This window comes from Cibotium barometz, chromosome 9 (assembly GCF_041138505.1).
Source record: "Cibotium barometz isolate CiBa-2024 chromosome 9, ASM4113850v1, whole genome shotgun sequence".
Classification (NCBI taxonomy): Eukaryota; Viridiplantae; Streptophyta; class Polypodiopsida; order Cyatheales; family Cibotiaceae; genus Cibotium; species Cibotium barometz.
Window position 1 is genome coordinate 57,770,817 of NC_141054.1, and position 27,943 is coordinate 57,798,759.

At 48.6% G+C, this 27,943-nt stretch overlaps 1 protein-coding gene across 7 annotated transcripts in view; it reads right to left on the reverse strand.

Moving 5' to 3' along the window:
- The window catches only part of LOC147635753 (uncharacterized), a 167,370-nt gene that overhangs the window by 116,349 nt on the left and 23,078 nt on the right, over positions 1-27,943 (reverse strand). For 4 of the 7 annotated variants that reach the window (XM_086803159.1, XM_086803155.1, XM_086803157.1 and 1 more), the window contains 7 exons: positions 14,985-15,065; positions 14,782-14,839; positions 14,451-14,686; positions 14,252-14,344; positions 10,557-10,641; positions 10,368-10,458; positions 9,639-10,178 (listed from right to left, as the gene is read on the reverse strand). In XM_086803159.1, coding sequence (XP_086659285.1) covers positions 9,639-10,178; positions 10,368-10,458; positions 10,557-10,641; positions 14,252-14,344; positions 14,451-14,686; positions 14,782-14,839; positions 14,985-15,065 — 1,184 coding nt within the window. Of the gene's footprint in view, positions 1-9,638; positions 10,179-10,367; positions 10,459-10,556; positions 10,642-14,251; positions 14,345-14,450; positions 14,687-14,781; positions 14,840-14,984; positions 15,066-15,517; positions 15,776-27,943 lie in introns of those variants that run through there. The other 3 variants (XM_086803161.1, XM_086803156.1, XM_086803160.1) reach the window with 3 other exon arrangements.

A 27,943-nucleotide genomic window follows, 5' to 3' on the forward strand; every position in this document is an offset into this window, starting at 1 on the left:
TCCAAACAGTGACATACATACACAGACTATGGGAGCTTTCACAGCATAGATATCCCCGATTGGCGCTGGAGTCCTCCAGAGGACTGGCACGAGATGGTGACACACAGTGCTGGTATGCACAAGCGACTACTTCGCTTGGACTACATGGGATACAGATGGATGCACTCCCTCCTCAGTACAACATAGAGGCCCCCTCCTTTGACCTCGTCCGTACAGAGCTGAATAAGGTCATTAGGAAGGATATTGTCAGACTAGATACTCAGGAGGACATGGAGCTGACCTACACAGCCTTTGGGGACGAAGATGGCTTTCTACAGAGATCATCTCCTCCACTTGACCGAGGATGGATTTATCATACGCCCGAGATATATGGATACTCACTTTTCATTCAGAGTCAAATGCGCCATTGGTCAGATCTGCACTTCCTCCCATCAATTGAGGATTGAGAAAACCAGATATGTTCCAGTGAGGATAGCCTCAGAGGATCACACCTGCCGGTTGTGCCACATAGAGGCAGACAGAGGAGCATTACATATGCAGATGTCCACTATATTATGAGATCAAGGGGAGATTTCACTGCCTCTTTCGTGAGGGATTTGGGCCTCTCTCTAGGATCATGGACTTCTCAGATTAGAGATGTTTAGGGCTCTTTCTCTTGGAGCTACGCAAACACGGAATCTCTACTACAGACCAGGCCAGCAGCGCCAGTCCGTGGACTAGTGCAGAGGCCACTCACTGATTTCTTCCACATCGGAGCCCCGAGTGTCACCATCCTCCAGAGATCTGTGTGCAGAAGGATTTCTTGGAGCATGATAGATTCACTCATACAAGAGTTGGTGACTCTAATGAGTGATTAGAGTTGGCGACTCTAAGTCAATAAGAAGAGTTGGTGACTCTGACTACTGAATTTATGCACTCAGGCCTTGATCGTTTTGCGCTGCTGGAGTGGTGAGCTTGCGCTGCTGTTTCCTGCCCCCGCCTGCCCCTCTGCTGCCCCCACCTGCCCATTTGCAGCCCCCGCCTGCCCCACTGCTGCCCCTGCTTGCCCCTTTGCTGCCCCAGCTGCTTCCGCCCTTCTTCTTCACCTGTCTCTATTTCAGCAGCATTTTTGTTTGGATTCAAGTCGGCCCTCGATTGGCTTTATGGCTTCTTCCGCCACAACCAATCTTTCGTCACCCCCATTGGCCGGGAGAATCATCAATTTTTCACAAGACGAGCTCACCTCTCTTCAGTATGACATTGACCTTGAGGTCCAGACCACCCTTGTTGCGAGAGTTTATGGTTCCCACCCCTCTCATTCGCAGGCCCGTGAATGGCTTCTAGCAGCATTCCCTTCGGAACTGATTGTACACTTCCAGGATACTCGTTTGCTTGGTCGAGGCTTCTTCCAGGTGGACTTTCATTCTTCAGAAGCTACTTCTCAAGTTTTGGCTGGCAGCCCCTTCCCTCTTGGTCCTAGGAAGATTTTCTTCTTTCAGTACCAAGTGGGCTTTGATCCAGTGGAGGAGGATAAGCGCCTTACCGCGGTCTCACTGCTCTTCCTCGGTCCTATTGGAAGCTTTTAGCTAAAAGCTTCCATAAGCTAAAAGCTTCCATAGGGGCATCCTTTGGCTAGGTTCTAGAGGTACCAGTCCTTCCGAGCTCTCCCATCTCAGCTTCCGCGACTGTTACCGCCACTCTTGATGATGTACCCCGGGTCCTTGTGCTTGTTCCTGATTCATCGACTACTGACGATCATATTATGCTTTAGAGACCTGATGGATCTCATTTCCGCCAGAGGATGGAGATTGCAGGCAGACCTGACCAATGTCGGATTTGTCATCACAACAGGGCCACATTGCTAGAGATTGTCCCAGATCGAGGGGCCATGCTAGGAGGCGGCGTGGTCCTACCCATCAGATACCTTCTGCAGTTGCCGAGACTCCAGTTGCTCCTTTGCCACAGCAGACCACGCAACGTTGGGTTGTGGTTAGGGATGGCAGGTCCCGTCGGCAACCGTACCTGCCCCTTCAGTCACACCCCTTGTGGAGCACCCTAACCCTTATGGCCCCGTACCTGCCCCTTCAGTGACACCCCTTGTGCAGCACCCTAACCCTTATGCAGCTCTTGCCTCAGAGGATGTTGATCCTTCTTTGGAGGATGAGGCTTTGCAAGCACATGATCTGGATCCTTCACAGGAGGATGCTGCATTACAGTTGAAGAATGATTGTACCCTTGAGGATGATGTTGAGCATTCGCATTGTCATGGTACCTCTCCAGTTTTGAGGACTAGCCCTGGCTTTTCCCCGGAGTGGGAGAGAGAGGTAAGGTTTACATCGTCAGATTTTCCCTCCCTTACTTATGCGAGACGTACTTCCGTCTCTAAAGGGGGTCCTTCGACGACCACGAGATCTGGTCGTTCCTACTCTGAGTTCTTATGAGGATTGTCTCTTGGAACATTCAGGGTCTTGGGGGTTTTTTTCCGCGTCGGCGGAAACAAATTGTAAAAACCCAGCTTCATTGTGCAGTCACACGTGGACCTATGGATGTATTGCTCTTGCAAGAGCATAAACTAGATGCTAGCCAATGTGGGAGATCATGCAAGCTTCTCTCGAGACACACCTTTTGGTCACCAGCTATTGGTACCAAGGGTGGTGTCTGTATCTCTGTTTCAGCTTTGATCTTGCCTTGCATCATTGGACATGGTGTCATTTTGCCTACCAGAGCGCAGTGGATCCTTGTTATGTAGGGTACTACACGCATTGGTATTCTCAACCTCTATGCTCCTAACCATAGAGGTGAGAGGAATGCCTGTTGGAAACTACCCTGATACCTCTTGCCAACCATTGGATTATTCGTGGGGATTTTAACATGGTTGAGATGCCAACGGATAAAAGAGGTGGACATGAGGGCTTGGTGCATCCTCTTGAAAGAGCGTCTTGGGAGAGGTTTATACTCTCCATTCATGGCAGAGATTGTTGGCATGAGGATGACATTTCGAGGAGACCATCCACTCTTCTTTATTCATGGTCTAACAGGAGAAGGGATGCAAGATGTATTTATGCACGGTTAGACAGATTTTATGTGGATGATTTGGTGCTTGACAAAGGTGGGGGCATACTTTTATTGCTACAGGCACCTCCAAATTGGATCATTGCCCAGTGGTTTTATGTATTAGAGATCCGAATTGCCATGGATCTGCACCCCATGTACGCATCCCTGATCATTTGTTTTCAGATGCAGAGCTATCACGTCATATGCTTGATATTTGGAGATCTCATGATTTCTCACAGGCCTCTCAAAGCCTAGCCTCTGCTCTCTGTGATATTAGTGACTTTTATCACACATGTGCCCTATCTAAGTGGCAAGAGGCCTTGGATTTAGAAAGGGCTATTAGACGTAGATTGGCTGCCTTACAGAAAGAGCACGAGAAACATCCTCATGCTCAATGGGTTGCAGATTGTTTATGTATTGTTAGGGCAGAACTTCATCACTCTCTTGAGCAGCGCACGGAGTACCGTTTCCATGCCCAAGAATCCTTTTGGACACAGATGGGTGGCAGACGCAACAAACATTTCTTTGCTACTCACGGCCCATCTCATGCCAAAGATAGTGTCAGGCAGTTGCAGGATTCACATGGCACTCTTAACTCAGATCCTCTTATGGTTAGACAGATTGCCACTGATTTCTATCGCTAGCTTCTTAGTGCTGAGCCGCACTCTAATTTGAGACACAAACACAGAGGAAGGTTTGGAATGCATTGCCACATTTGATCATTGAGGAGATGTGTGCCACTCTAGATGCCCCTTTTTCTATGCAGGAGTTCAATCGTGCTCTTCATGCCTTACCTCATGGTACGTGTCCAGGGGAGGATGGCCTCTCCCCTGTTTTTTTCATTACTTTTTGGGATGAGATTGGGGATGAGATCACATCGGCTCTCCAGGAGATGTGGGACACAAGTTCTATGCCTTCTTCTCTCACTGAGGGGCTTATTTATCTTATTCCTAAGAGTGGGGATAAGACATTGATTGGCTAGTGGAGACCTATCACCTTACTTGGGACTGCATATAAGATTCTTGCTAAGGCAGTGAGCATCAGATTGCAGCCAATTTTGCAGGATGTCATTCATGATACTTAGAATGGATTCTTACATAGCAGGAGCATCTTTGATAACAATTTCTCGTTTTGGCGGGCCATCGAATGGGTTAAAGCGAGCAATCAGCCCTTAGCCATTCTGCTCTTGGATTTTGAGAAGACCTATGATAGAGTGGATTAGGACTTCCTTGAGGATACTCTTAGCCATATGGGCTTCTCTCAGAGATGGATCAAGGGAGTTTCATGCATGTATCGTGATGCCCACAGTAGAGTGCTCGCTTGCAGTGATAGAGGAGAGCGGTTTCAGATTTCTCGCTCAGTACGGCAAGGTTTCCCTTTAGCCCCATTATTATATATCATAGTTGGAGAGGCCATGAGTATCTTTCTCCGCTCCATTGCTGGTATTTCTGGATTGAGGTTGCCTCTTCGCAGTCAAGAGAAATTGGTTGACTCTGAGTTAGCTGATGACACAGCCATGTTCTTGGAGGCTTCACATATATGCTTATGTTCTTTCTGGATAGCACTAGAGTAGTTCTGTTTGGCAACAGGGGCAATCATTAATTGGCACAAATCTGTTGGTTTTTGGGTTAGTGATTCACTGAGAGTTGCTTGGGGTGTAGAGCTTGGTTTTACTTGGATCAGCAGAGAATGCACTGCTAGATATTTGGGATGCCAGATTGGGATTGATATTTCTCCAATAACAGCAGTTTGCTTCAGTACTTAAGAGTATTCGAAAGAAGCTCCTTCGTTGGAGCTCCAGGAGATTAGATTTAGCTTCCAAAGCTTTGGTGGCTAAACAGGTATTGCTTGCCTCAACTTGGTTTATTGCCTCTTGTTGGTTCTTCTCTCGTGCGTGCATTGGTCAATCGAGATTGATCCGCAATTTTCTCTGGTCGGGTTTGGATAGCACCTCAGACACTCGTGCCAAGGTAGCTTGGCTCACAATTATTCAACCCAAACAAGAGGGGGACTTGAATATTATCAATCCGGATGTTCAGTACAGGGCGTTGCTCTACAAACTTGTGGTCAGAGGTTTCCTACCACACACTGAGCCTTGGAAGGATTTTTTCTTGTCTCAGATTTCCGGATGTACACCCCGGGTCGGGAGAGACTCGATGTCCAGCACAAGATTTTTGTTCACAGAGGCTGATATTAGGGCACCATCTTCCCCTCTTATTGTAGCCATTGTCAGAGCAAGGGGAAGCATGAGATCTTTTTTGCGACAAAGGCTTCCTAGGTCTTTGGATGAGGCTGACCGACAACCTATTATGTGGAACGAGCTCATCAGGGATGAGGCTGGTCGGCCACTTGGTGCATCTCGTTATATGCAGTGGTAAGGTTGGGAGAGATGTGCATACACAGTTCTTGCTTGGAAGACCTTTAAGAGTCTTACGGAGGATCGAAGAGCTGCATCCATTCAGCATCTTAGGGGCTCTCGCATTCGTATTGATCAGATTGATGCAGCTATTCCGCATGAGTGGCTCTCTGGGACCTTTCATGGAGACTATCATCCGAGTTAGCTGGGAGTTTTTTCGAGGATAGGCATACCTCTACAGATCATTGCTCTCCCTGGCCAAGAGGCTACAGATTGCATCATTTACTCTATCATGCCTAGAGGGAGATTGAGGAGATGTAGTATGGAGGAGATCATCCGAGATACTAGGCTTAGTCCAGTGAGGATTGTTGGTCGTTCGGGGAAGCGTTGGTTCATTGACCCTTCTCCTCAGATAGTGACTCATGGCTCTTGGTGTTTGTGGTTATATGGTAGCAGTCCTATCAGATATCTTCAGTGGGATGCCGGAGAGTGGAAGTGGATTGATGCCTTCGATCTTTTGAAAAGCCTTCCTTTTTTCAGTTTCACCGTCTGGAATGCCAGGCTTCTCCTCACTAGACAGATGCATAGGATCCCTACTCTTGGGCCTCATTGGGAGAGCTCTGATATTTCTCCAGTGATATAGCGCAGATATTGGCATAGACTTTGGCACTCATACAAAAGGAGCCAGATCTCTCATTTCTTTTGGTTATTCATACATGGTGGTCTCCCCACCAATCAGTGGAGATCGGTTTTCGGTGTAGCACCTTCCTGTCCTAGGTGTGCGGCAGATTCTGAGACTGTACAACATTGTTTATGGGGATGCAGTACTGCACAACAGATTTGGGGTTCTGTAGCCCAACTTATGGGCAAATTGAGTGGCCGAGCCATGCATGTGACTTGGGAGGTAGTTGCTTGGCTCTCCCAATCCAGTCCGCAACTTTTTTATGAGGACAGTGGTACAGATTCTACTATTTTCATTCGCAGAGGTATTGCCCAGCATGGTTTATTGCAGGATGTCCCTCACTCTGATTATACACTCCCCAAACAGAGGATTGACACCAGTTGGGAGATTGTTGCCAGTATTACAGCATGGCAGATCTGGAGAGCTAGATGCACGGAGCTATTGAGGGTGCCCAGATTTTTGGGTCTCAGTGCATTAGTACTATATGGGGTGATATCATCCATACTCTTATGGCTACTTGGGCTCGTATTCAGGGGCCCTCTCGTTCTACGCAAGCAAAGCACGTGATATTTATACGGGAGTGAGACCATGGCATCTTCTTTTCCTCTAGTACCATAGGTCTTTCATGGCATCATGATGCTCCTCAATGGTTGAAATCACCTTACATATTGGGATGATTCTATTCTTTTCCGGCTTATAGTTGTGATTGTCGTATGTCTTTTTCATACTTAATAGAAGTCTCTTTCTTTTTTTTCTTTTTTTTCTTAAATGCACTCATGCAGGGGTTGGTGACCTTAGTGAGTGTGTAAACTCATGAAAGAGTTGGTGACCCTGTTTAGTGAGTATGTGAACTCATGGAAGGGTTGGTGACACTAGTGAGTTAACTGGACTCATGCAAGGGACACCCCGTGGACACGTGTGCACACCTGTTTGGGACTAAGGCAGTGATTTTTATGTGTTTTGCAGGTGGTAAGTGTGCACACTCAACCTTATTTAATTATTATTTCCTTTGTCTACTAAAGTCTATGGTTGTAGGTTCATACTCATTAAAGTTTGGGCGGACAAACTTATAAATTATAAGAGAGTTCACATCGGTCTAGACTCTGGACTTTATTAATGAACCGGGACCAGTTATGAGTGTTGGGCACCCAGGCACTAGGCCAAAAGCCCACAAGTTGCTAAAAGTGGTTGAGGAGGTATTTTATGGCACACGAGTTGCTTTTCTGGGAGCATGGTGTGTTGAACAAGTCAGGGCAGCCAAAAAGAGCACGTCGACTTCTTCCAGAGGGAGTTTAGGGCTGTTGAACAGCAGTGAGAAGAGACTTGAAGCTGGCCGACTGCTCCTACTGGTGCTAGACAGCTAGTCAACTTCAAGAATGTGTGTTGTAGGGCTGGCCGACTACAAAAAAACATGTGCTATTGGGCTGGTCGTCAATGATTTCTCTCTTCTCTTTTGCTGTGGCCAAGTTGAATACAGGCTATAGGGAGCCAGTTGAGTTACATACAGGCTCTCTCGGGCTGGTCGGCAGCATCTCTTGCTTCTCTACAGGCAGGCTGTGCTGATTTATAGCATAACTCTGCAAGATAACAAGGTTTTCTTGGATTGGAATTGATACAGCTTGTGCCTGGCTTCAACCCTACTCACTGGTTGCAAAACGGTTTGGCCAAAGTGCTGTTTTGGGCCTGTTTGAAGCTGTTGGATTGCACAATCGTGTGGACAGCCATTAAATCAAGGAAACAGTTGATGACTGTTTAGCCCTGGTTGGTGACCGAGGGCTTGGTTTCACTGGAAAGCAGTTGGTGACTGCTTTCGCCCTGGTTGGTGACCGAGGGTCTGCTCTCTTTATTGAGCAATTGGTGACTGCTGGTTGGTGACCGAGAGCTTGTATTACTTTGTTTTTCACAGATTTGCATAAATCTGGTGCTGGCAAAGCAGTGGAACTCCCGGGCACCCGCATCTTGTACAAGAGAATACTGTGTTGGTAATAAAGATACCTCGGGGGGGGCTGGCCCAACTTCAGCCCCTAGTGCTCTGTCATGTGCAAGATTATCTTATGTGGTTTTCAAGATGTATATGTTTATGATGCATGTGACAGATGTATTGATTCATGCTCATGTTGTGATGGATGTTGAATGTATGTTGTGATTTGGGCCAATGGTTTTTTGTATTCACGTGCCCGCCTGTGACACCGAGATCTGACCACACACTTGGACACCAGGTGGGAGCCAAGCTGAGAGGAGTGACTCTAGAGAGAGCCACCAAGCTTTGCAAGACCAGACACCCTAAGCCACGAGGACCTCGACCATGCCCACGCCATCACAGGAGGATTGTGGCTATCATTTCCCACCACTGACAGGCCTTACCACATCGACTTAGCCTCCCTACCATGACTTCCATGCTACAACGCCCTATGCGGGAGATTTTAGGATGAGGATGCCCTCCCCAGCACCCCCCCTATCGGCCTTGTATCGGCTTTACTTTACTTTTCATTTGGATCAGGCCCCCCCCTCTTTTATATGCATACTTGGATCAGCCCTGTACTGTATTGGATCTGCTCTAGCCTCAGCTCATAGATCCTAGATCATGGATCACAGATCCTAGTTAGCTCTAGCCTTGCAATGTAATGCTCAGCTCATTTCATTTCATATTTTGTACTCTGGATGATTACGTAATCTTTTGTTCTCATAGGTCATTTTGGCCTTTTGTAGACGTTAATATAACTTTCCTTTCTTCTTTCTTTCTCACAGCTTACCATCACCAGTTTTTCCATCCTAGAGGGGTGGATAGGGAGGCACCAGAGCCCACCAGAATAGATATGGGAGCCTATACCACAGTGCCCCCTCGCAGCAGGCCCATGGGAGTAACATCAGATTAGACACACACACTCAATAGATCTAGACGTCCTCATTCCGTCGAACCCTGCCCACCCCCCAAATTTAGGAGATCTTGGCCTGCCATGGAGCGGCCTCATCCTCACGGCAGACTACTGACATTTATATCACCCACGATGGATATCCTGGATGGACCTTTGCCCGGCATAATTGACTGTTTTTTTTTCTCTCCCATATCCCGTCACTTAGTGTACCCTATACTTGGCATAGTGGGATCTAGATTTTTCATCTTGTATAATCTTACGGTCTGACATCTTAGCTTTCAGTTTTCAATTTTAGTTTTCTGTTGTTTTTTCTTTTTCATCCATGACGAGATTTCATGGACACTTCATATACATCATTTTGGTTTCATAGACTCTTTGGAAGCCAACGCATGCGGTGCTGGCTTAAGGAGGACAATGTGGCTTCCAAATGGCACATTGGCCTTTAAAATTGAATACAAATTAGTGAAAGATACAAGCGGTTTCACGCAAATCTAAACAGTGTGCCCTGCTATCAAAAAGACAACAAAAAGAACAAAAAATGGAGACCTGTCCAAATTATGATGGTGAAGGATCATGCATTGCCAATACTCGGTCAGTCAAGTTTCCAACAGGCAGAACAAGCAACTTCACCCAAAGATAAAATAGCATGCCCTTTTATCAAAGCGAAAAAAAAAATAACAAAAATGGAGACCTGTACAAATAATGATGGTGAAGCATTAGGGCTTGAAGAATCATGCAGTGCCAATACGCCATCAGTCAAGTTTTCGATCTGGAGGTTTGTGATCCTATCATTGCTTTGACTGGCACGAACATCTGTTGGCTTATCATCACATTGAATGTCATCAAACAATCCATAATCATCCATGTGATAGCCAGCATTTGTCGATTCATAGTCGGAGCAGATGGAAAACAGATGGCTTTCTTCTAAAGCAAAACTCACTGACTGAGCTTGTGAGTCGATATTTGAAAATTTTGGACCACAATTATATACAGGAGAAGGAAATGTCACAATGTAATCAGGGCCTGAAAACTGTCTCTCTTTTGACAATGCCCTATCAGGTAGATGATCCAAATGTGAATTGACACAATGCAATCTTGGCCAGATATTTATATCTTCCCCTGGGTGGTGATCCCCTGTATGGAATTTCCCTCGGTGGTATTTCCCTGGGCGAAGTTCTCCATCAGTGTGAGAGAAAGTTTCTAAGCTATTTACTGCATCACATTTTTCACCCTGCATAAACTAACGAGCATAAACATCACTGCATCTTTCTGTAGAAAATACTCCAAACACTCCATCCTCTGAGCTTTGCAGACATTCTTCAAATATTTTGTGAATGAGTAGAGCCATAAACTGATATGATTAGGCCTTTGCACTCAAAGTTTTGGTTCCATCTTTCACATAAGAAAGACTGTACTGTACCGTCTTACAAACAGAGCTTCCGTGAAGATGCACAATGCCTTTCTGTCTTCTAGCATGTTTTGTATTCATGTCATTTGAAAGGTGCTGCACTCTGCAATTCAAAAACCATAGCTGATACACTAGTGACGTGTGGTAAAATGTATGCAAGATGTTTGTATTAAGATTTTTTCTATATACTTCTACACTTACCCAGGTGTGGGTTTACAAGCTGGACCAACCTTGTCGTTCTTTTTTTCTACATTCTTCGGGGTGCAGTTGGGAACCTTCCCCATACCTGAAATGAAAGCATGAAAAAAAAACACAAATCAGATCTCATATGATGCATGATCTGCACCAACATGCAGGCCATACCTTGTCTATCACTGGTGTCAGGACTTGTATCAAAGGCATTGTTAATAGTGTAGCATGGAGTACTTTAATACATGCGAACCATAACCTTGCCTATCACTGGTGTCAGGACTTGTATCAAAGGCATTGTTAATAGTGTAGCATGGAGTACTTTAATACATGCGAACCATGATCCATATGGTCTTGACCTTACCAAAAAGAGGAGGTGGGCTGTCCTTCAGATGGCTCACTTTTATGAAAGAAAAAAGTATTTCTAGTTCATGTGAACCATGATCCATATGGTCTTGACCTTACCAAAAAGAGAAAGTGAGCTGTTCTTCAGATTGATGTGCAGTTCGCTTTCCTCAAGCGGGTCCTCAAGAAGGTGTATGTAGAGCAGCCACTAAGTTTCAAGGCCCCCGGTATGGACAGCATGGTTCGCAAGCTCAAGACGGCACTGTACAGCCCCCAAGCCGTAGAACCATCAAACTAGCCCCCACGTTTATCAGTCTCAAGAAGTCCCTTCAATGCTAACTTGTATGTTGTTTCTGAGGAGAACAAGTGCATATCATTATCTAGTATTTGAATGTTCTCATAGAAACAAGCAGCCAGAAGAAAATCTCAAAGACACAAGAGAGGGTGAAGACTGGGTTTGAGACGATTAATCTAGGATCTATAACGAGATGTCCCGTTGGCCCACCTTGCAAAGTTGCATAGCCTGAGCTTTTTCCGGTTCGGGGGTTGGCTCTAGCACGGTGGATTACTTGATGGAGTCTCTTGCACATATCTAGGACCTTCACCATCCCACCACCACCCATTAGGGCAGATCATGCTTACTTAACCTTCACCATATCTTGCCCCCACTTGCCACACACCTCAGATCCCCCCACATCCACCTTCACCCACATTCACTTTCACCATGGTCTGTTATACCACCACACAGCTGACCTTGATCTCTCATCATCACTCTCAGCCATTACAACATATCTCACATCTATTCCACACGAATCTGCCCAAGCTAGCTTCTCACACACCCTTTGCTCCATTGCCAAACCCCCGGTGGGCTCAAAGCCTCAAAATGGGTGGTATGCTGATGTGTATGGAGTCATGTGGCTTCGCCTCTTTAGGGAAAAGTAGATTTGACGGATGTTTGCACATAAAATCCAGAGAAATTTCCATCACCTTACCCGTCAGAAGAAGTGTGCAAAGCATGAGTCAACGTGTGGAGGAGCACCGAGTAACAGGCAGGGTTGACTATTTGACAAAGAAGTGCCAAGCAACAGCTTGGAAGAGGCACGCTGAGCAAGCTGGAAGGAGCGAGTGACGTGTGAAGGAAGTGGGCAGGGTTCATATGGGGCAGAGAGTAGTGCAACATGGCAAGCTTCCGGCACCACCCTCGAGCGCCACAGCGAGCTGCGCACACCTGTACACCACCCTCTGGAGGAATAACCAGTTCTGTGGGTGGCCGCTATACTCACCACAGCAAGAATAACAGGGGCTGGCTTTAGTGTGCAATACAACAGCAAGAGGCTCGCTGGAACAATAAACAAGACAGCACCATGGCAAAAAAAAAACAGCAGGTGGAGCGGACATGGAGAGGCAGGGGGCCATGGAACCCCCCAGGTCCCAGACAGGATCGCCATATTTTGGTGTACTTGTAGGCACACCTTACTGCCTGGCACACTAGGGTTTGTAACACTATTATGAGTCACAGGTTCACTCTATGGCAATATGCCTTCAGGAGTTGCTACTTGACTAGGGAGACATGCGGCTACACTGACTTTACTGAGATCCGTGGCGAATTCCAGCGATTTGCATGGATGTTGCCACTAGATGGGCGATTAGCGGCACAGTAATGCTCCACTACACACTCACACAACCCTGACAAGACACTATGCTTATCATGCATCCCAGACTAGACAGTGACATGAGAGGTAGACAATCACCAAGACGACCCAAGAGACATGAAGAGCGAAACACACTAGAGTTACATGTTAAGTAGTCATCCCAAATTAGGTACACTGTTTGGCAATGAGTAAGACCCAAAGTCTTTCTTCTCCTTTTCCTTAGCAAGCCTCTTCCTACATTCATTGATGTAATGACCTGGCTTGCGGTAGTAATTGCATTCACCCTTCTTCTTGGGCTTCTCGCTGTCCCTTTTGTCTGCATCTTTGCCAGAAGAGGTGGCTGATACACCTTTTGGCTTATAGCCATTGGCACCAGGCTTTGCCCATAGGCAACCAAAGCCTAATTCCCCGTCCTCATGCTAGACCTGTTCACTCTAGATTTCTCTTCTTGCAGGAGTAAGGACACCAACGCATCAAAAGAGAATGTGTTGGGATTGGCCTTCATAAGCAACCTGAGTGTCGTGGAAAAACTCTGATATGATTAGGTAATGCATTGAGGATAGAAGAGACGAGAGAAGGATCTGGTATGATCTCATCAATGTTTGCAAGTTGCTCTCGAAGGTCTTTCGCCATAAGGTACTCATCGATAGAGTCCTTCTCATTCATATTTAACATGTCCAACTACTTCAAGTAGGCAACACGTGCCTCGTTTGCGCACTTGATAAACTGCTGCAAGGGCATCCCATGTTAACTTAGCATTGACACATGAGCGGACATGAGGAGGAATGATGCTCCTCTTCATGGAGCAGCAGATAAAAGAGGACAAGTGGGTATGGTGCACCCACTTGAGAGGGCCTCCTTGGAGAGGTTTATTCTCTCTATACATGGCAGATATTCTTGGGTTGAGGATGATACACAACAGGCCATCCTCTCTCCTCCTTTGTTGTCCAATAGGAGGAGGGATGCAGGTTGCATCTATGCACGCTTAGACCGCTTCTATGTTGATGATTGGGTTCTTGACAAGGAAAGACATACTCTCATAGCATCTGGCCTCATACCCCATAGAGGGATAGAGCACGACAGAAGGTTTGGGCTGCTTTGCATCAGATGGTCACAGAGGACATGTATACTTCACTTGATGCCCCCTTCTCCGCTGAGGAATTCAGGCAAGCACTCCATGCATTACCCTAAGGTAAGTGTCCAGGGGATGATGGCCTTTCACCCACCTTTTCATGACATTTTGGAATCAGTTTGAGGAGCATATCACTATGGCCCTTCCGGAGATGTGGAACACATGTCCGGAGTATGCCTTCTTTTCTTACCGAGGGTCTTATTCACCTTATCCTTGGGATGCTGACTTGGATTGCCAACGCATACCCATCAAGGAAGAAACCTTCCAGAGACATAGCACAGGGTCAATCAAAATCCATCACTTTCCCAAAAGCTGACAACCTGCACTGGGACCTGCTGAAAAATGTGAACCTGCTCATGCTACGTGTAATAAAGCCTATATGTGCCCGTCGCAAGGGAGCCACTTGGGATCCTGCCCATCCACCTGCCCAGTCCACCGGCAGGGATGGGCAATGCTCCTATATGTAACAAGTCTTACCTTATACTACTCCCAGAGAAAAGGATGAAGAATGACGTGAAATCAGCTCAGAGACTTAGTAAATTACATCAGCTTTCATTAACACATCCAAGATTGAATACCTTCTAGCACATAAGCTGCGTAAAGCTCAGAACATGAGCCCTCTTTCTGCTGTTCACTCTCTTGACCACTGATAAGATCCAGTATTTTGAAGTCTGTACAGTCAAATGAAGAACCCTATCACGTGAAACCATCATCACACCTCTTTAAAAATACCTGGAAATCATGTCCTATAAAATCCACTTGACAGAAAGCTCTTACTTGCAAAAGTTTTATGCTGTTGAGCACTCTTTTGCAATGGATTAAGTTTTGTAATATTGTCTTGTTTCGAATTTGGTTGACTCTTGAGATTCATTTCCTCCTGCTTTGGATCATCACTTCCAAGATGTGAAGCCTTTGCTAGAACCGTTGATGGTTCTTGGGAGCAAATTCCTGGTCCATCGTGTGAGGCAGCAGCAGCAGCAGCAGCAGAAGCAGGCGTCCATTGGGTTCCAACACTACAACAAAAGCACAGCTTCCTTGAAAACATATTACCAATGAAAGGCTGGTGTAAAAGACACTAATCACTTTGCTTTCCCAAGTGTCTGCTTACGTTGTTCTTAAAAGAGCTGCTACATCGAGTGTGGTTTCTGGAAGGTTTTCATGGTTGCCTGGCAAAGCAGTATAATTATGAGATGGATGAACCAGATGAGTGCTTTTGCAGGTTACACTGAAAGGGTTGGAAAAACCATTTTACCCTGTAAGTGAAAAAAATCAAGAGCATTTAAGCTCACAACTACTTGCCCAGAAAATCACCTGTGCAATGATGGTCATCATCATGTTGGTTCCCTGCATGCCCTTCAGAACACACTGTTTTCCTGAATTCCTCTGCACAAGCTGTTTGTGTGTTATATGTGACCTTCAAAGGACAACTACCCAATCAAACTTGGCAAGTAAAATATGCATCCATAAATGTCACGCACACCTATGTTGCCAATGCTGTGGGAGCTATTCTAACAGATATTTGATTTCTCAGGACATTTCTCCCCCAGAGGCACAGATGGGACAGGCCCCAACGTAACTCCTCTACCCTCCCCCTCACACGTAATCTCTATCCAGAGCAACCACTCTCCCTCAACCGTTTGCCTCAGTACCCAAGAATTTTAAATCTGGTCTAAACAAGGCACAAGGAAGGTGTCAGAGATATAAAATGCTAAGGCAACATCTTAAGGTGCAATGCAGAACGCCCCCATCTTGAAATTAGCAGCTTGACTAGTTCTTGCCTGTCAATTTTTAATATGCACCCTCTTTTGCTCAAGATCAAGATTTCCTTGAAGAAATGAGATTACCGTCAATAGAATGCCAGCCGTAAAGCACAAACCAATCACCATGTTGAGACACTAGCAGGTTTTTATTTCTGTTTATTAGCTACCACAGGTTGCAAATTGTGTGCTATTGATGGTGGCCACTAATCTTCAGCATGTACATGTGCAGCAACCACACCTGCCCGTGAACGCATGAGAACCAGTCATGCACAATTCACACAGCAGCCTGATATCACAACCAGGGCATTTATTCAACAGCTTTCACACAGTCTCATTACTGCACTAGTTCAAACAGCTATAACAAGGAAACAAGTACTTGACAAACACACAGTAGAACTAATCACCTTGTTTCAATTTACTGTCCCTGTTTGCCCTACAGGTTCACAGTAGTCATCCCTAAAAGTCCCAAGTCTCAACTCCTGTAATGATAGTTAATGTGGTACTGTTCCTTTTCTGTATATATTAATAGCCCAGAATCGATGTGTACTTACATGCACCCTCCTAAATAAAATAAAAACACATAACAATGTGCTTCTTTCGATGTTCGCTGAAGCTCCCGCCCCTCCCTGCTCGCGCTACCTGCACACCTGTGCCCCCCCCGCCTACCTGCCTGCTCGCCCCCTCGCGCCCCCCTCATTCCTCGCGCCCCCCCTTGCCGCCCCGCTTGCCCTCGCTTCTGCGCCCCCCTCCCTCGCTGTACTGCCCGCCGCCCCACCTCTCCTTCGCGCCCCCCCTTCCTTTTGGCGCCCACCTCCCCTCTGCAGCGCCCCGACCCCCCCCCCCCTCCACCAGCTCTTTCTCCCCCCCACCCCTCTTGCGCACAGCTCCCCCCCCCCCCCCCCCCCCCCCCCGGGCTACTTCTTCGCCGCCTCGCCCCCCCCCCCTCCCTTTTCTTGCTGATTTCTGCCCCCAGGGGGGTTTTCCCTTTTTCTCCGGCCTTCGTCTTCCGCCTCTCTGTGTGCAGCTCGGTTCTTGCAGGATCTCCGCTTTCGCCTCGCCTTCGCCATAGCTTCAGACTCTGATGGAGGCTCCTCCCGCCCCGCCTCAGAGGGACTCCCCCGCAGCCCCCTCGCCTGCCCTGAGGACACCCCCATCAGGCTTTCTCTTTCGCCAGAAGAGGAAGCGAGCCTCACCGCAGAGGTGGAACGCCTCCAGGCTCATTCCACCATCTGCCGTATAGTCGGCACTCGCCCCAGCAGAGGGGAGATCCGGGATCTTCTCCAGGCCCGCCTTCTTGCAGATGTGGGCAAGATCCTGGACGTACAGTTACTGGGCCGTGGACATTACCAGATCGAGTTCGAGACCGCCCAGAGCGTGGCCAAGGTCCTAGCCATGAGTCCCCTTGACATCAGGGGTGCTCGGGCTTTCTTCAGACCTTGGCAGCATGGCTTTGACCCAGCAGCGGCCGAGCAGGGAGAGCGCCTTTTCCATGTTACAGTTTGCTTCCCTGGACTCCGCCGGGAGTATCTTCCGCTCCTCTCTAGGCTAGGAGCATTGGTGGGCTCGGTACTAGAGACTGGTCCCACAGCAGCTTCAGTGGTGGCCAGAGCAGCTGGGCTACCCTCAGTCAGAGTTTTGGTGTCTGACATCTCCTCCCTTCCTAAGGTCATTCAGCTACCTAGGATAGGGGGGGGATGGATTGATCAGAGAGTGGAGTTCTCGGGGCTCCCGAACCAGTGCTTCATTTGCAGGCACGTCAGTCATCTGGCCAAGGCCTGCCCTCGCAGGAGACCCCGACCCTCACCCCAGCAGCAGGCCCCTGATGGCCCGCCCACAGATGCGGCTCAGCAGCCAGCCTCCGGGACACCTGCTCAGGCCACAGAGACCTCGGAGTGGCAGCCTAGACAGGGGCGCCGTCGAGGGAGACAGCCACAGCAGCACGCCCAGAGACCGCTGCAGAAGCAGCAGCCACAGTCTCAGCATCACTGGGTTCCCGTGATGAGGAACAGCTTTACTCCCCTCCAGGAGGAGACCCCTGCGAGACGACTGAGGACCAGGAGATGCCAGCACCCCCTCCTTCACCCCCCCCACCCCCGTCTCCCCCCACCGCCTCGCTTCCACCTTCGCCTCCTCCCGTCCCCGCTCCGGTTTCGGCAGCGGCTCCCTCTCCACCCCCCTCGCCCCCCCCCCCTCCCCCCCCGCCCGCCTCTCCTCCCCGGGAGGCCCTGGCAGTCCCCTGGCGTTCACCTGCAGTCCGGAGGGCGCTGAGCACCGACCTCGCTCGAGCACCACAGAGGAGACTTACCATGCCGATTCGGGCTTCACGGATATCATCTATCCACAGTCGGCTGAGTCGCCTCGGCACTAGACAGCGCTCGGAGGCTTTTGATTACGCCTTCACACGGCTTTTTGGAGCAGAGGGCCCCCATGAGCCAGCACCCATCAGAGTTCATGTAGTGATTCCTCCGGCCCGCGGGGAGGAGGCACTTGATTCAGCGGTGGCCTTCTCGTTCCCTCTATGTGGCCCATGCGACCGGGAGTGGACTCTAGAGCTCGCTCTTAGCACTTTGAAGACTCAGGCAGTTGAGTTTTCTCATCATGTGAGCGATCTGGAGGTGACAGATGTGATAGGCCGACTATGGGAGTTGGCTCATTTTTTCTTGGATCCCGGGAGTGTGGATGCCTCAGGGATTCGTCATTTGGTCGTTCGCATAGTGGCAGACTTAGCACACGACCCTAGATATGTATGTATACACGAGGTTGCTCTGTCTGAGCGGGGGGCAGTCGCCATGGGTCACAACCACTGGCGCCTGATCCGTGATTCTTGCAGTACACCGGGTGGGCAGATTCGTAGCCGCTCGGATGGGGACTATTCTCCATCCAAGCCGCTTGCGAAGGCCCGCCGTACGGCTGAGACAGCATCCACCTCAGCAGGTCATCCATGAGGATCATCTCATGGAATGTACAGGGCCTTGGCGGAGCACATTATATACGCTATCGTGGTTGCTTGAGGCAGGAGCTTCAGAGATGCCTGGTTGGTGGCAGCATTGATATTTTGATGATGCAGGAGCACCACTTGGGTGAGAGCAGGATCCGGAGATATGGTTCGGTGATGCCTGGTAGATGGGACACCTTTTGGTCTGCAGGGTTTGGTCCTTTGGGTGGACAGGGAGGAGTATGCATGGTCATTGCAGATGTATGGCGGCAGGCCATTGTGGATCGAGGGATCATTGTGCCTGGTAGAGCACAGTATGTCATTCTGAGGATGCATGATGAGCTAGTGGGCGTGCTCAACGTCTATGCGCCCAACCATGCTAGTGCCAGAGCAGAGTTCTGGACCCAAGTTACGGATGCATTGCCAGAGGAGGCCACACATTGGTGTGTCGGGGGTGACTTCAACATGCTTGAGGACCCGGCTGATAGGGTGGGAGGCAGTCATGTTACAGTGCACGGCACAGAGCTTGCAACTTGGGAGCGATTTTGCATGTCACTGAGGATCACTGATGCATGGCAGCATGGGGCCTTCTCCCGCTCTCAGGACAGTCTTAGTTTCTCTCGGTCGGATCGCCGGCAGGGAGGGACTAATCTATCACGGATTGATCGCTTTTATGTGGGCGACTGGTTAGGGGAGCGAGGGGGCTCCGTTGGCATTCTCGCTGGCACCTCATTTTCAGATCATGCGCCAGTTATTTTGACACTTGAGGAGAGGACACGGGAGCCCAGCTTGCAGTTGAGGATCCCAGAGAGGGTACTTACAAATCCTAGTCTTGCAGAGGACATTGAGAGGATCTGGCATGATAGTCAGTGCTCTGACCAGGATGCAGCAGGCCAGTGTGCCCAGAGACTCATGGAGCTTAGCTCTTTTCTGCACGCTGCAGCTTTGACACGGCTGGGAGAGATTCGCGAGCGGGAGCAGCGGCTGAGATGCAGCCTTGCTTCGCTTCAGCGCCTTCAGGAGCGGCAGCCTGCATGTGAGTGGGTGGCGTCCCAGCTGAGCCAGGCACGCCAGGAGGTTAGAGAGGCAGAGGAGCAGAGACATGAGTTTTACTATCGTCGCCAGGCCTCTCAGTGGACGTAGCTTGGGGATAGAGTGACTGGGGAGTTTTTTGAGATTACCGGACCCCGCCATGCTCGAGCAGGAGTCCGTCAGCTTGGGAGGCCGGACGGGTTTGTAGTTACTGAGCCCGGGGAGATCCGAGCCATTGCCACTGGGTTCTATAGAGACCTGCTTTCAGCGGAGCCAGCCACTGAGGCTCGGGATGCTTGCAGACAGACGGTGTGGGCCCAGGTGCAGAGGAGGGTCACAGATCTTATGCGTACAGTCCTTGGTGCGCCTCTTTCAGAGGTTGAGCTTGCTGAGGCCTTGAGGGTCATGCCGCACCATAGTTGCCCAGGGGAGGACGGGCTGACGCCTGCCTTTTTTATGCGCTATTGGGACCTTTTGGGGCCAGACCTCCGCAGGGGCTTTCAGTATGTTTTGGACACTGGGGTGATGCCACAGAGCTTTTCAGAGGGCTTGATCTTTCTCATCCCCAAGGGGGAGGGAGTATCAGATGATATTCGGCATTGGAGACCTATTACGATCCTCAATACTGTCTACAAGGTCTTAGCAAAGGCCTTGAGTTTGAGGATCCAGCCCTTCCTGGGGGAGTTGATTCATGCTACCCAGACACGATTCGTCAAGGAGCGTAGTATCCTTGACAACATTTTCACCTTCTGGGAGGCGACGGCCCGAGCTAGATTTCTTGGTGAGGAGTTGGTCGTGATGCTTCTCGATTTTGAGAAGGCATACGATAGAGTCGATTGGGGTTTCCTAGAGGGCACTATGCTTCGCCTGGGCTTTGAGCCAGGTTGGATTAGAGGGGTGGCGGCTCTGTATTCCACAACTCGCAGCCAGGTGTTGATTGCAGAAGGACGGGGGCCGAGTTTTGAGCTGACCAGATCAGTCCGTCAGGGGTGTCCCCTCGCCCCTTTTCTTTTTCTCTTCTTTGCGGAGGCTATGAGCATGTATTTGACGGCAGAGAAGGTTGGTTTGAGAGGACTCCAGCTCCCAGTTCGGGGGAGAACCTGCTCGATGCTCAGTTTGCAGACGACAGGGGCTTATTTTTGCATGGCCAGGAGGCCAATCTTCTTCGGGCAGAGCAGTCGCTCCAGGTTTTTAGTGCAGCTTCAGGAGCATTGATCAATTGGCGCAAGACAGTGGCCTTTTGGATCAGTAGCGCTTCCATTCCGGCATGGAGCCCGGACCCCGGCTTTAAATGGATTCCTCCTGGCACAGCAGTGCGGTATTTGGGATGCCAGATTGGACTAGATTTGTCACCTGAGCAGCAGTTTGCCCCGCTTCTTCTGAGCATTCGGAAGAAGCTTTTGTATTGGAGTACAGCTCGACTATCCCTGGCCGGGAGGGTGGTGGTGGCAAATCAGGTGCTATTAGCGACCATGTGGTACATTACGTCTTGCTAGATCTTCTCGAGCTCTTGCATCACCCAGGTCCAGAGGCTGATCAGGAACTTTCTTTGGTCTGGGCGGGACGGTCAACCAGCTTGGGCAAAGGTTGCATGGGCAGTTATTACACTTCCGCTGGCTCAGGGAGGCTTGGGCATTATAGATCCAGTCGATCAGAGTAGAGCCTTATTGGGGAAGCTTATTGTTCGGGGGCTGCTTCCAGGCACTGAGCCTTGGAAAGAGCTTCTCTTGCAGCGGCTGCAGGCTCGGGCTCCCCCAGCAGGGGGCACTTGGGCACCAAAGATTCGATGGATCTTCATAGAGATGAGGAGGACAGGCCTCAGTAGAGGATGGGAGGACAGATTTGCTTTGAGCATCCTGAGAGCTTGGGAGCTGCTGAGACCGGGGCTCTCTCAGCGACCTCCTTCTTGTGTTGAGGAGCGGGCCAGACAGCCGCTCATCTGGAGCCCAGCGGTTCGCACAGAGCAGGGTCATCTGCTGGGTTCTCGGCCTCGTCTAGCCTGGGGACCTTTGGCGGCAGGCCCAGCACGTAGCTTTGGAGACTGGCAGGCCTTCTGCAGTCTACCAGAGGAGATCCAGGTGGAGAGGCTGAGTCAGTTCAGAGGGGGGTTGATTATCAGGGATGACATTCAGGAGGCACTCACAGAGGAGTGGTTCACGCCTATCGAGCTAGTGGCCCCACGGTGGATGGGAGCCTTTACACAGTTGGAGATCCTGATTGCTGTCAGAGCTTGCACTGAGGATGGCAGATGCCTCTACTATGAGATTCAGGATGAGGGCAGACTTCAGAGAGTGGAGGTGGAGTCGCCTTTGGTTGCAGAGTGCACCTTTCAGAGGATACGGGTAGTGGCCGCCGCTTCTCGGAAGTGGCATATTGACCCAGACCCTGCAGATGTGCTCCCGGATTGGCGCATATGAGCATATGCAGCGCGCCCCTTGGCCCGGCTATACAGTGGGACCCTGGTGAGTACGAGTGGCACGATCCTTATGCATCCCTTGAGGCCACAGAGATTACCTTTTTTCAGTATACTGTTCGGTTGGGACGGCATATTTTGACGGCGAGGAGGATGGTCTCTCCAGCTGCAGCGGGGCACTGGCGGCTACAGGGACTCTCACAGGAGTTTTTGGAGGAATTTTGGGCCCGACTCTGGGCTAGTCGACAGGCCCGCAGGATCTCGACTTTCCAGTGGCTGGTCGCCCACAGGGGCTCAGCAGTTGGCACCTGGCTTGTCTACAGCGGTCTTCCAACGGCCTGCGCCCGATGCGGCCACCCTATGGAGACACAGAGACATTGCCTTTGGGACTGCCCTCAGGCGCAGCTGATTTGGCTGCGGATGCTGCGTATTCTGGCCCCCCTCTCTCCAGAGGGTACGTATACGTGGGGTGCCGCTGCTTGGTCGACTTCGTCAGGGCCTGCTATGGGCTATGAGACGGAGCAAGACAGCCAGGCCATCAGATTCATTAGGGGCCAGCCTCGCCTTGTTTCTTCACCGGATTTCTCGTCCACCAGCTGGACACAGGAGATGGATCTACGATGGGAGCTCCTCAGCAGCATCACCATCTGGTTCACCTGGAAGGCCCGGTGTTTCAGGGCCTTTGAGGGGAGACTGTAGCCACCAGCAGAGACTGTTCGGGGGATCTGGCAGGAGTTGATCCACACCTTGCGGGGACAGTACGACCGCATTCGGGGCGACTCGGATGAGGCAATCTTGCGGCGCCAGGCCTTTCACACCACCTGGCGCAGCGGCCCCTTCTATACCCTTCACGCGGGGTCCCCCTGCTAGCACTACAGGCTACCTGTTTGGCTTTTCCCCCCTCCTATTGTATGATATAGCCATTCAGTTCTTTGTACTGATACTTGTACTTTTCAGCACCTAGGGAGAGTCTCCCTGGCTGCCCTGCTGTTTTCTCTGCTCTGTTTTTTCTTGTGAGCAGGAGAGGATCTTTTGTAGCCCTACGGGCGTTTTTTATAACTAATGAAAGGATCTTTTCTCAGAAAAAAAAAAAACAATGTGCTTCTTTCACCTATTCTCTGGTCTCTCAAAAAAAGGAACCAAGCTGTTTGAAGTGGAAAGACAAACAGCAGCATGTGAGGATCTAGGGTGCCAGTGCCAAGGAAGAGCAAAGAAATGTCAAATAGCTTGGAAGAAGTGGCTTACTTGCTTATTAAACAATGCAAAAATCATAAACAACACAACGTTCACAACCTTCATGGAGTTTTTTTTTTACTTGATATGAAAAAGGAGTTACAAAGGGCTGAACTGTGATACCTGCTCAGTAGCACTCTGTGACGTTACCAGCAGATTCCAAGAGGCACAAAACAGGAAAGCTCTGTCTTATGAGCAACAAGACCAATTTGGGTACTACTACTAGAAAAAGGAGAGCCCATGGAATATAGCTATGCTTCCATGTTTGAGGCTATAGTTCACCAAAGAACGAGACACCTTAACAAGTGAAGTTCAGGTAAGAGCATGCAGAAACGAAGCACGCAACAAGTTGTCAAGGACGGCGACGTAGTAAGTATAGAGAGTGGTTTGGATGAGAGTTCCGAAGCTACCTCCCTTGGTGAGACGACTAAGGACCTCCTACTCAAACTAGCTCTAACAAGGGGAAGGCCTCATACACATATCCAATCTTTCCAAAAAGCAAAAGGAATATCCCAACCACTGCTAGAGAAAGCACGCGTAAAGCGGCTTGTAAGGAAATTGCAGAGCCAATTCTTATGTAACTGATCGAATAGAAGCCACTCGCCCCTCCTAAGTGCATCCCAGAGCCAATTCTAGAATTAGTGTAGAACACTTGCACCTATTTGCTAGGGTTTTCAAAGATAGAAAGAAGAGTGCGGCAGAATCACACATACAGCACACACAATAGTCCTAAACTACTGCTTTGTATTATGTACAAGAAGAAGTTGTTAAATATTAATAGTGAAAGAAGAAGAAGTTAAATATTAATAGTGATTAATGTGGAATAAAATGGTTGTGTAAACTAACATTGTATGTAGACTTTAAATAAAGTGGTTCCAATGTGTGTGAACAACCGCTAGTATGTATACGTCTTTTGTGCCGGAACAGCCTCTTAGAAGGCATATGTGGTGGCATCATATTTGGCATAAAGCATATGTGTTGGCAACATATGCTTTAGAATTTGTAAAGGGGTCTCTCCTATAAAAAGTGTTGAAGTATGCACAAGCGGAAACATAGACAAGGAAAGAAAGAGAGAGAGAGAGAGAGCTTGTTGACAAGATCACCTTCTATTATAGCATGAGGCTTTTACAAGGGCAATAGCCAACAAGAGAGTGCAATACAAATGTGCTAGGATTGGATAATAGAAGTGACTAGAGGAGGCCCCTTATATAGTGAGGTAGGGAGCTGGCCGACTGCCCCTAGGAGCTGGCCGACTACTCCACAACCTACTAAAAGGAGAAAAATGTAGATAATACCCAATAAATAGGCATGGCCCCAATACACTGAGATGCACAATATTCTAACACCCCCTCTGAGCTCATATTGTGCAAGAGTCTGAAGAAGATAAGCAGATGAAGATGCAACCATGGACCCTCCGTACTACAAATACCGGAATCACCTCGGAGAGAGCACCCGCCAACCTGTTTCCTCGAAACACAATGCCACCACGAACAGCAAAGAACTTTGAATTCCCACACAAGTGTGCAATGAGCTCCAAGAATAGAATGATGAGCTGCCGGACACACCGCGCCCATTATCCCCCAGCAATGGATTGTGAGCACATCACGTCCCAAAACCTCGAACAATGAACTCAGAATAGATCATGTCCATAGTCTCTGCTACACCAAAGATGATCTTGTCCTTCCAAATTTTTAATGCTTGGAACTCCGACTCACGGTTCCCATGCACCAAAAAATGGAGCTGCTTACAACCCCCTCTCCCGCCCACAAGCCTCCTTTGGCTGGAAGCACATGGGGGAAACTTCATGTGTACTAGAGAAGAACACCATCTTGATCCTCCCGAGTTGGAAGCGCCCTGGGAGCCCTAGATGAATCACTAGAAGTATCTGTATCACTGTCTCATGTTGTGTCTTTGCCCTTCTTCTGAGATGAAGACTTGCCCTTGGTGTTGTCCTCCTTCTTGGACAAACAATCCTTAGACAGATGTCCTCTCTTCCCACATAAGAAGCAACGACTCCGACCTTTTTTCTGTACTGAAGTAAGTGCCTGATCAAAACTATTAAGAGACATCTTGATCTTACCTTGAGAAACGAGGATGGACTCTTCTTCCAAGAGAAGGGAGCTGAGGTCACCAAAATCCAATTGAGTGGTTGTGACCTCGCACCTCAAAGCTCGAGAAACCACATCATACTCCGGGGGAAGCTTGGTGAGGATAAGTGCAACCAACTGAGCAGAGGACAAAGCAGCATGCATTGCCAAACTGGTCATGGATAACCTTGGCCTTCATGAGGAACAACTGCATAGAACTGCCAGTAGGAAATAACACACTGTAGAGTTGCCCTTGCAAAGTAACTAACCGCATCGATGAATCTTGAGCATAGAGATCCTCCAATTTGGACCATACTTGATGTGCTGTAACATGCAGAAGCTTCGGGGTAGATCGCTAACTTCAATGCTCAGAAATCAAAAATCGTTCACGACGAGAATAACGCACAAAACTGAAAATAGATATGCAGAAAATAGACAGAGAAAGAGAGGGAGAAGAGGACACACTATTGGGTCCCGAATACCCTCTGTAGGGCCCCCACCACGAATGGTGTATTTGCTTTTATTAGAATGATGTAAAATCTAAAAATAAAATACTAAGCCTTGACCTGTTTTGGCCAAGATAAATCTCTGCCCTTGACCTTCAACCTTCTCCCTTGGCTGTCCGGGCCCTTGAGTTGCTACAGCACTTTGGGAAATATGAGATAAATGAATCGTTTTTCTAGGCTGTGTTTTTATACCAGCAAAAGTTCTCAATCGGCCAGCAATAAATCCCTTCCACGACTTGTTTAATGAGCATTAAATGTTGTTTAAGTATTCGTTTTCACACGTGGGCTGCTAGCTTTTCCAACGCTTCTGTCCAAGTTGTTTGGGCAGCCCTTATGCTCTAGCCGCCTACAATCCTAGTGCCCACATGGGACCAGTTTTCCACTCCAGGTCCTGCACCTTCTTGTTCAAATATGACCACGTGGCATCCAAGTGCGGGATGCACGTGACATCCCCTTCTGCTTAACTTGACGGAAGCTACATAGCCTCCAAATAGTCCGTCAATAAAGCCAGATAGTCATCGAAGAACTCTTTGTCAAGCCATACCGATTCATGGGTCCCTCGGTCCTAAACTTTGTGAGGAACTCTCTGTCTTTAGCCTGAGCCATGCTTGAAGCGGTGCAAATGATCTATTCTGGAACCATCACTTTAGCTTCATCAATGATATCTAGTTCTGCTTCGTCTTTCACTTATGAAGGGATCGAACCTGCATATGGTTTTAACCAACTGACATGAAACAGATCATGCATAGTCCAGCTCGGAGGTAGCTTCAACTTCATTGAAACCTCGTTAATCTTTCTCTGGATAGGAAAAGGTCCGAAGGTCCTGAATGACAACTTTGGGCATCGCTTGCCCACCTCTTTCAACCTTTGCTTCATGATCCGAAGATAAACCCAATCACCTTCCGAAAACTTCATATCCCTTCGGTCTTTGTTGGCCTGTTAAGTGTAGGCCTCCTGTGCTTTAGCCAACCTATCTTTTACTGACTCCAAAATCTCCTGGTAAGATTCCGCCAATCTATTCGCTTCAGGTACTGAAGACGAGATTCTGGTCAATAGCGACTAAAAATGGTCTTCCAAACGATGCTTCATATGGAGTCCTGCCAATAGCTGAAAAAAAAAGGAATCATTCAAAACAGCTTGAACTAAAGGCAAATATGATCCCCGTTTACCTTGCTCATCGTGGACATAACACTTCAGCACATCAAAGGCCAAGTGGTTGTAGATTTCTCTCTGGCCATCAGTCTGTGGGTTAAAAGCACTGGAAAAATTCAATTTAGTACCAAAGTTATCAAACAATGCCCTCCAAAAATGACTAGTAAACTTGGCATCTCGGTCTAACACTATGGTTCTAGGGATCCCACCAATCGAGTACCAATGTCGAATGAACAAATGGGCAACATCTTCAGCGGTCACATTGGCCGTGCATGGAATAAGCTTACATAACAAATTTACTAAATCTATCAACTATAGTAGTATTACGTTTACCCGGACTGAGGGCAGATTCGTGACGAAATCCATTGATATATCTTGGAAAGGTCCCTTAGGAATTGGTAAGGGCTGTAACAACCCTATCTTCTTCCCACGAGGAGCTTTCACCTTTTGACAAATGTCACATTGTTGCACATGTGCAAACACATCTTGCCTCATCTTTGGTCAATAATATTGTCGTTCTAACTTCTCCAAAGTCGAATTCATGCCCCGATAACCACCAGTAATGGCGTCATTGGCGTCATGGAGAAGAGCTGCCCCCTGCCCTGAACGACTTCATGACACGCATTGAGCCTTTGTAGAAAAGCCAACCATCACGTATCAAAAAGTGGCATGGTCCTGTGGCATCCACTGCCTGTTCCCACTGTGTACCGAATTCCTCGGAATCCGCATACGTGTGCTTCATGTCGTCTAGTCCCGTACCAACAAGGTCGAGTCTAGTGGTCTGAATCAAAGTCACCTCTCCCTTCCAGCTCAAAGCATCGGCCACTGGATTGGCCTTTCCTGAAAGGTACTCAATCATACCACCAAATTGCTGGAATATCTGGCTCCAACGGTGCTGTCGGTCACTCCACTGTGCACTTGGCATTGTATGAATCCAACATAATTCTTGATGGTCAGTGCGAGCCTCAAAGTCACGACCATAAAGGAAATGTTTCCAATGTTTCAAGGCCTAAATAATTGCGAGGAGTTCCCGATCATAGACCGAGTAATTCTTTTCGACGGACAGTAACTTATGAGACATGTAAGCTACTGGATGACCATTCTGCTGTAATACACCTCCAATTGCGATGTTACTCACATCGGTGATCACTT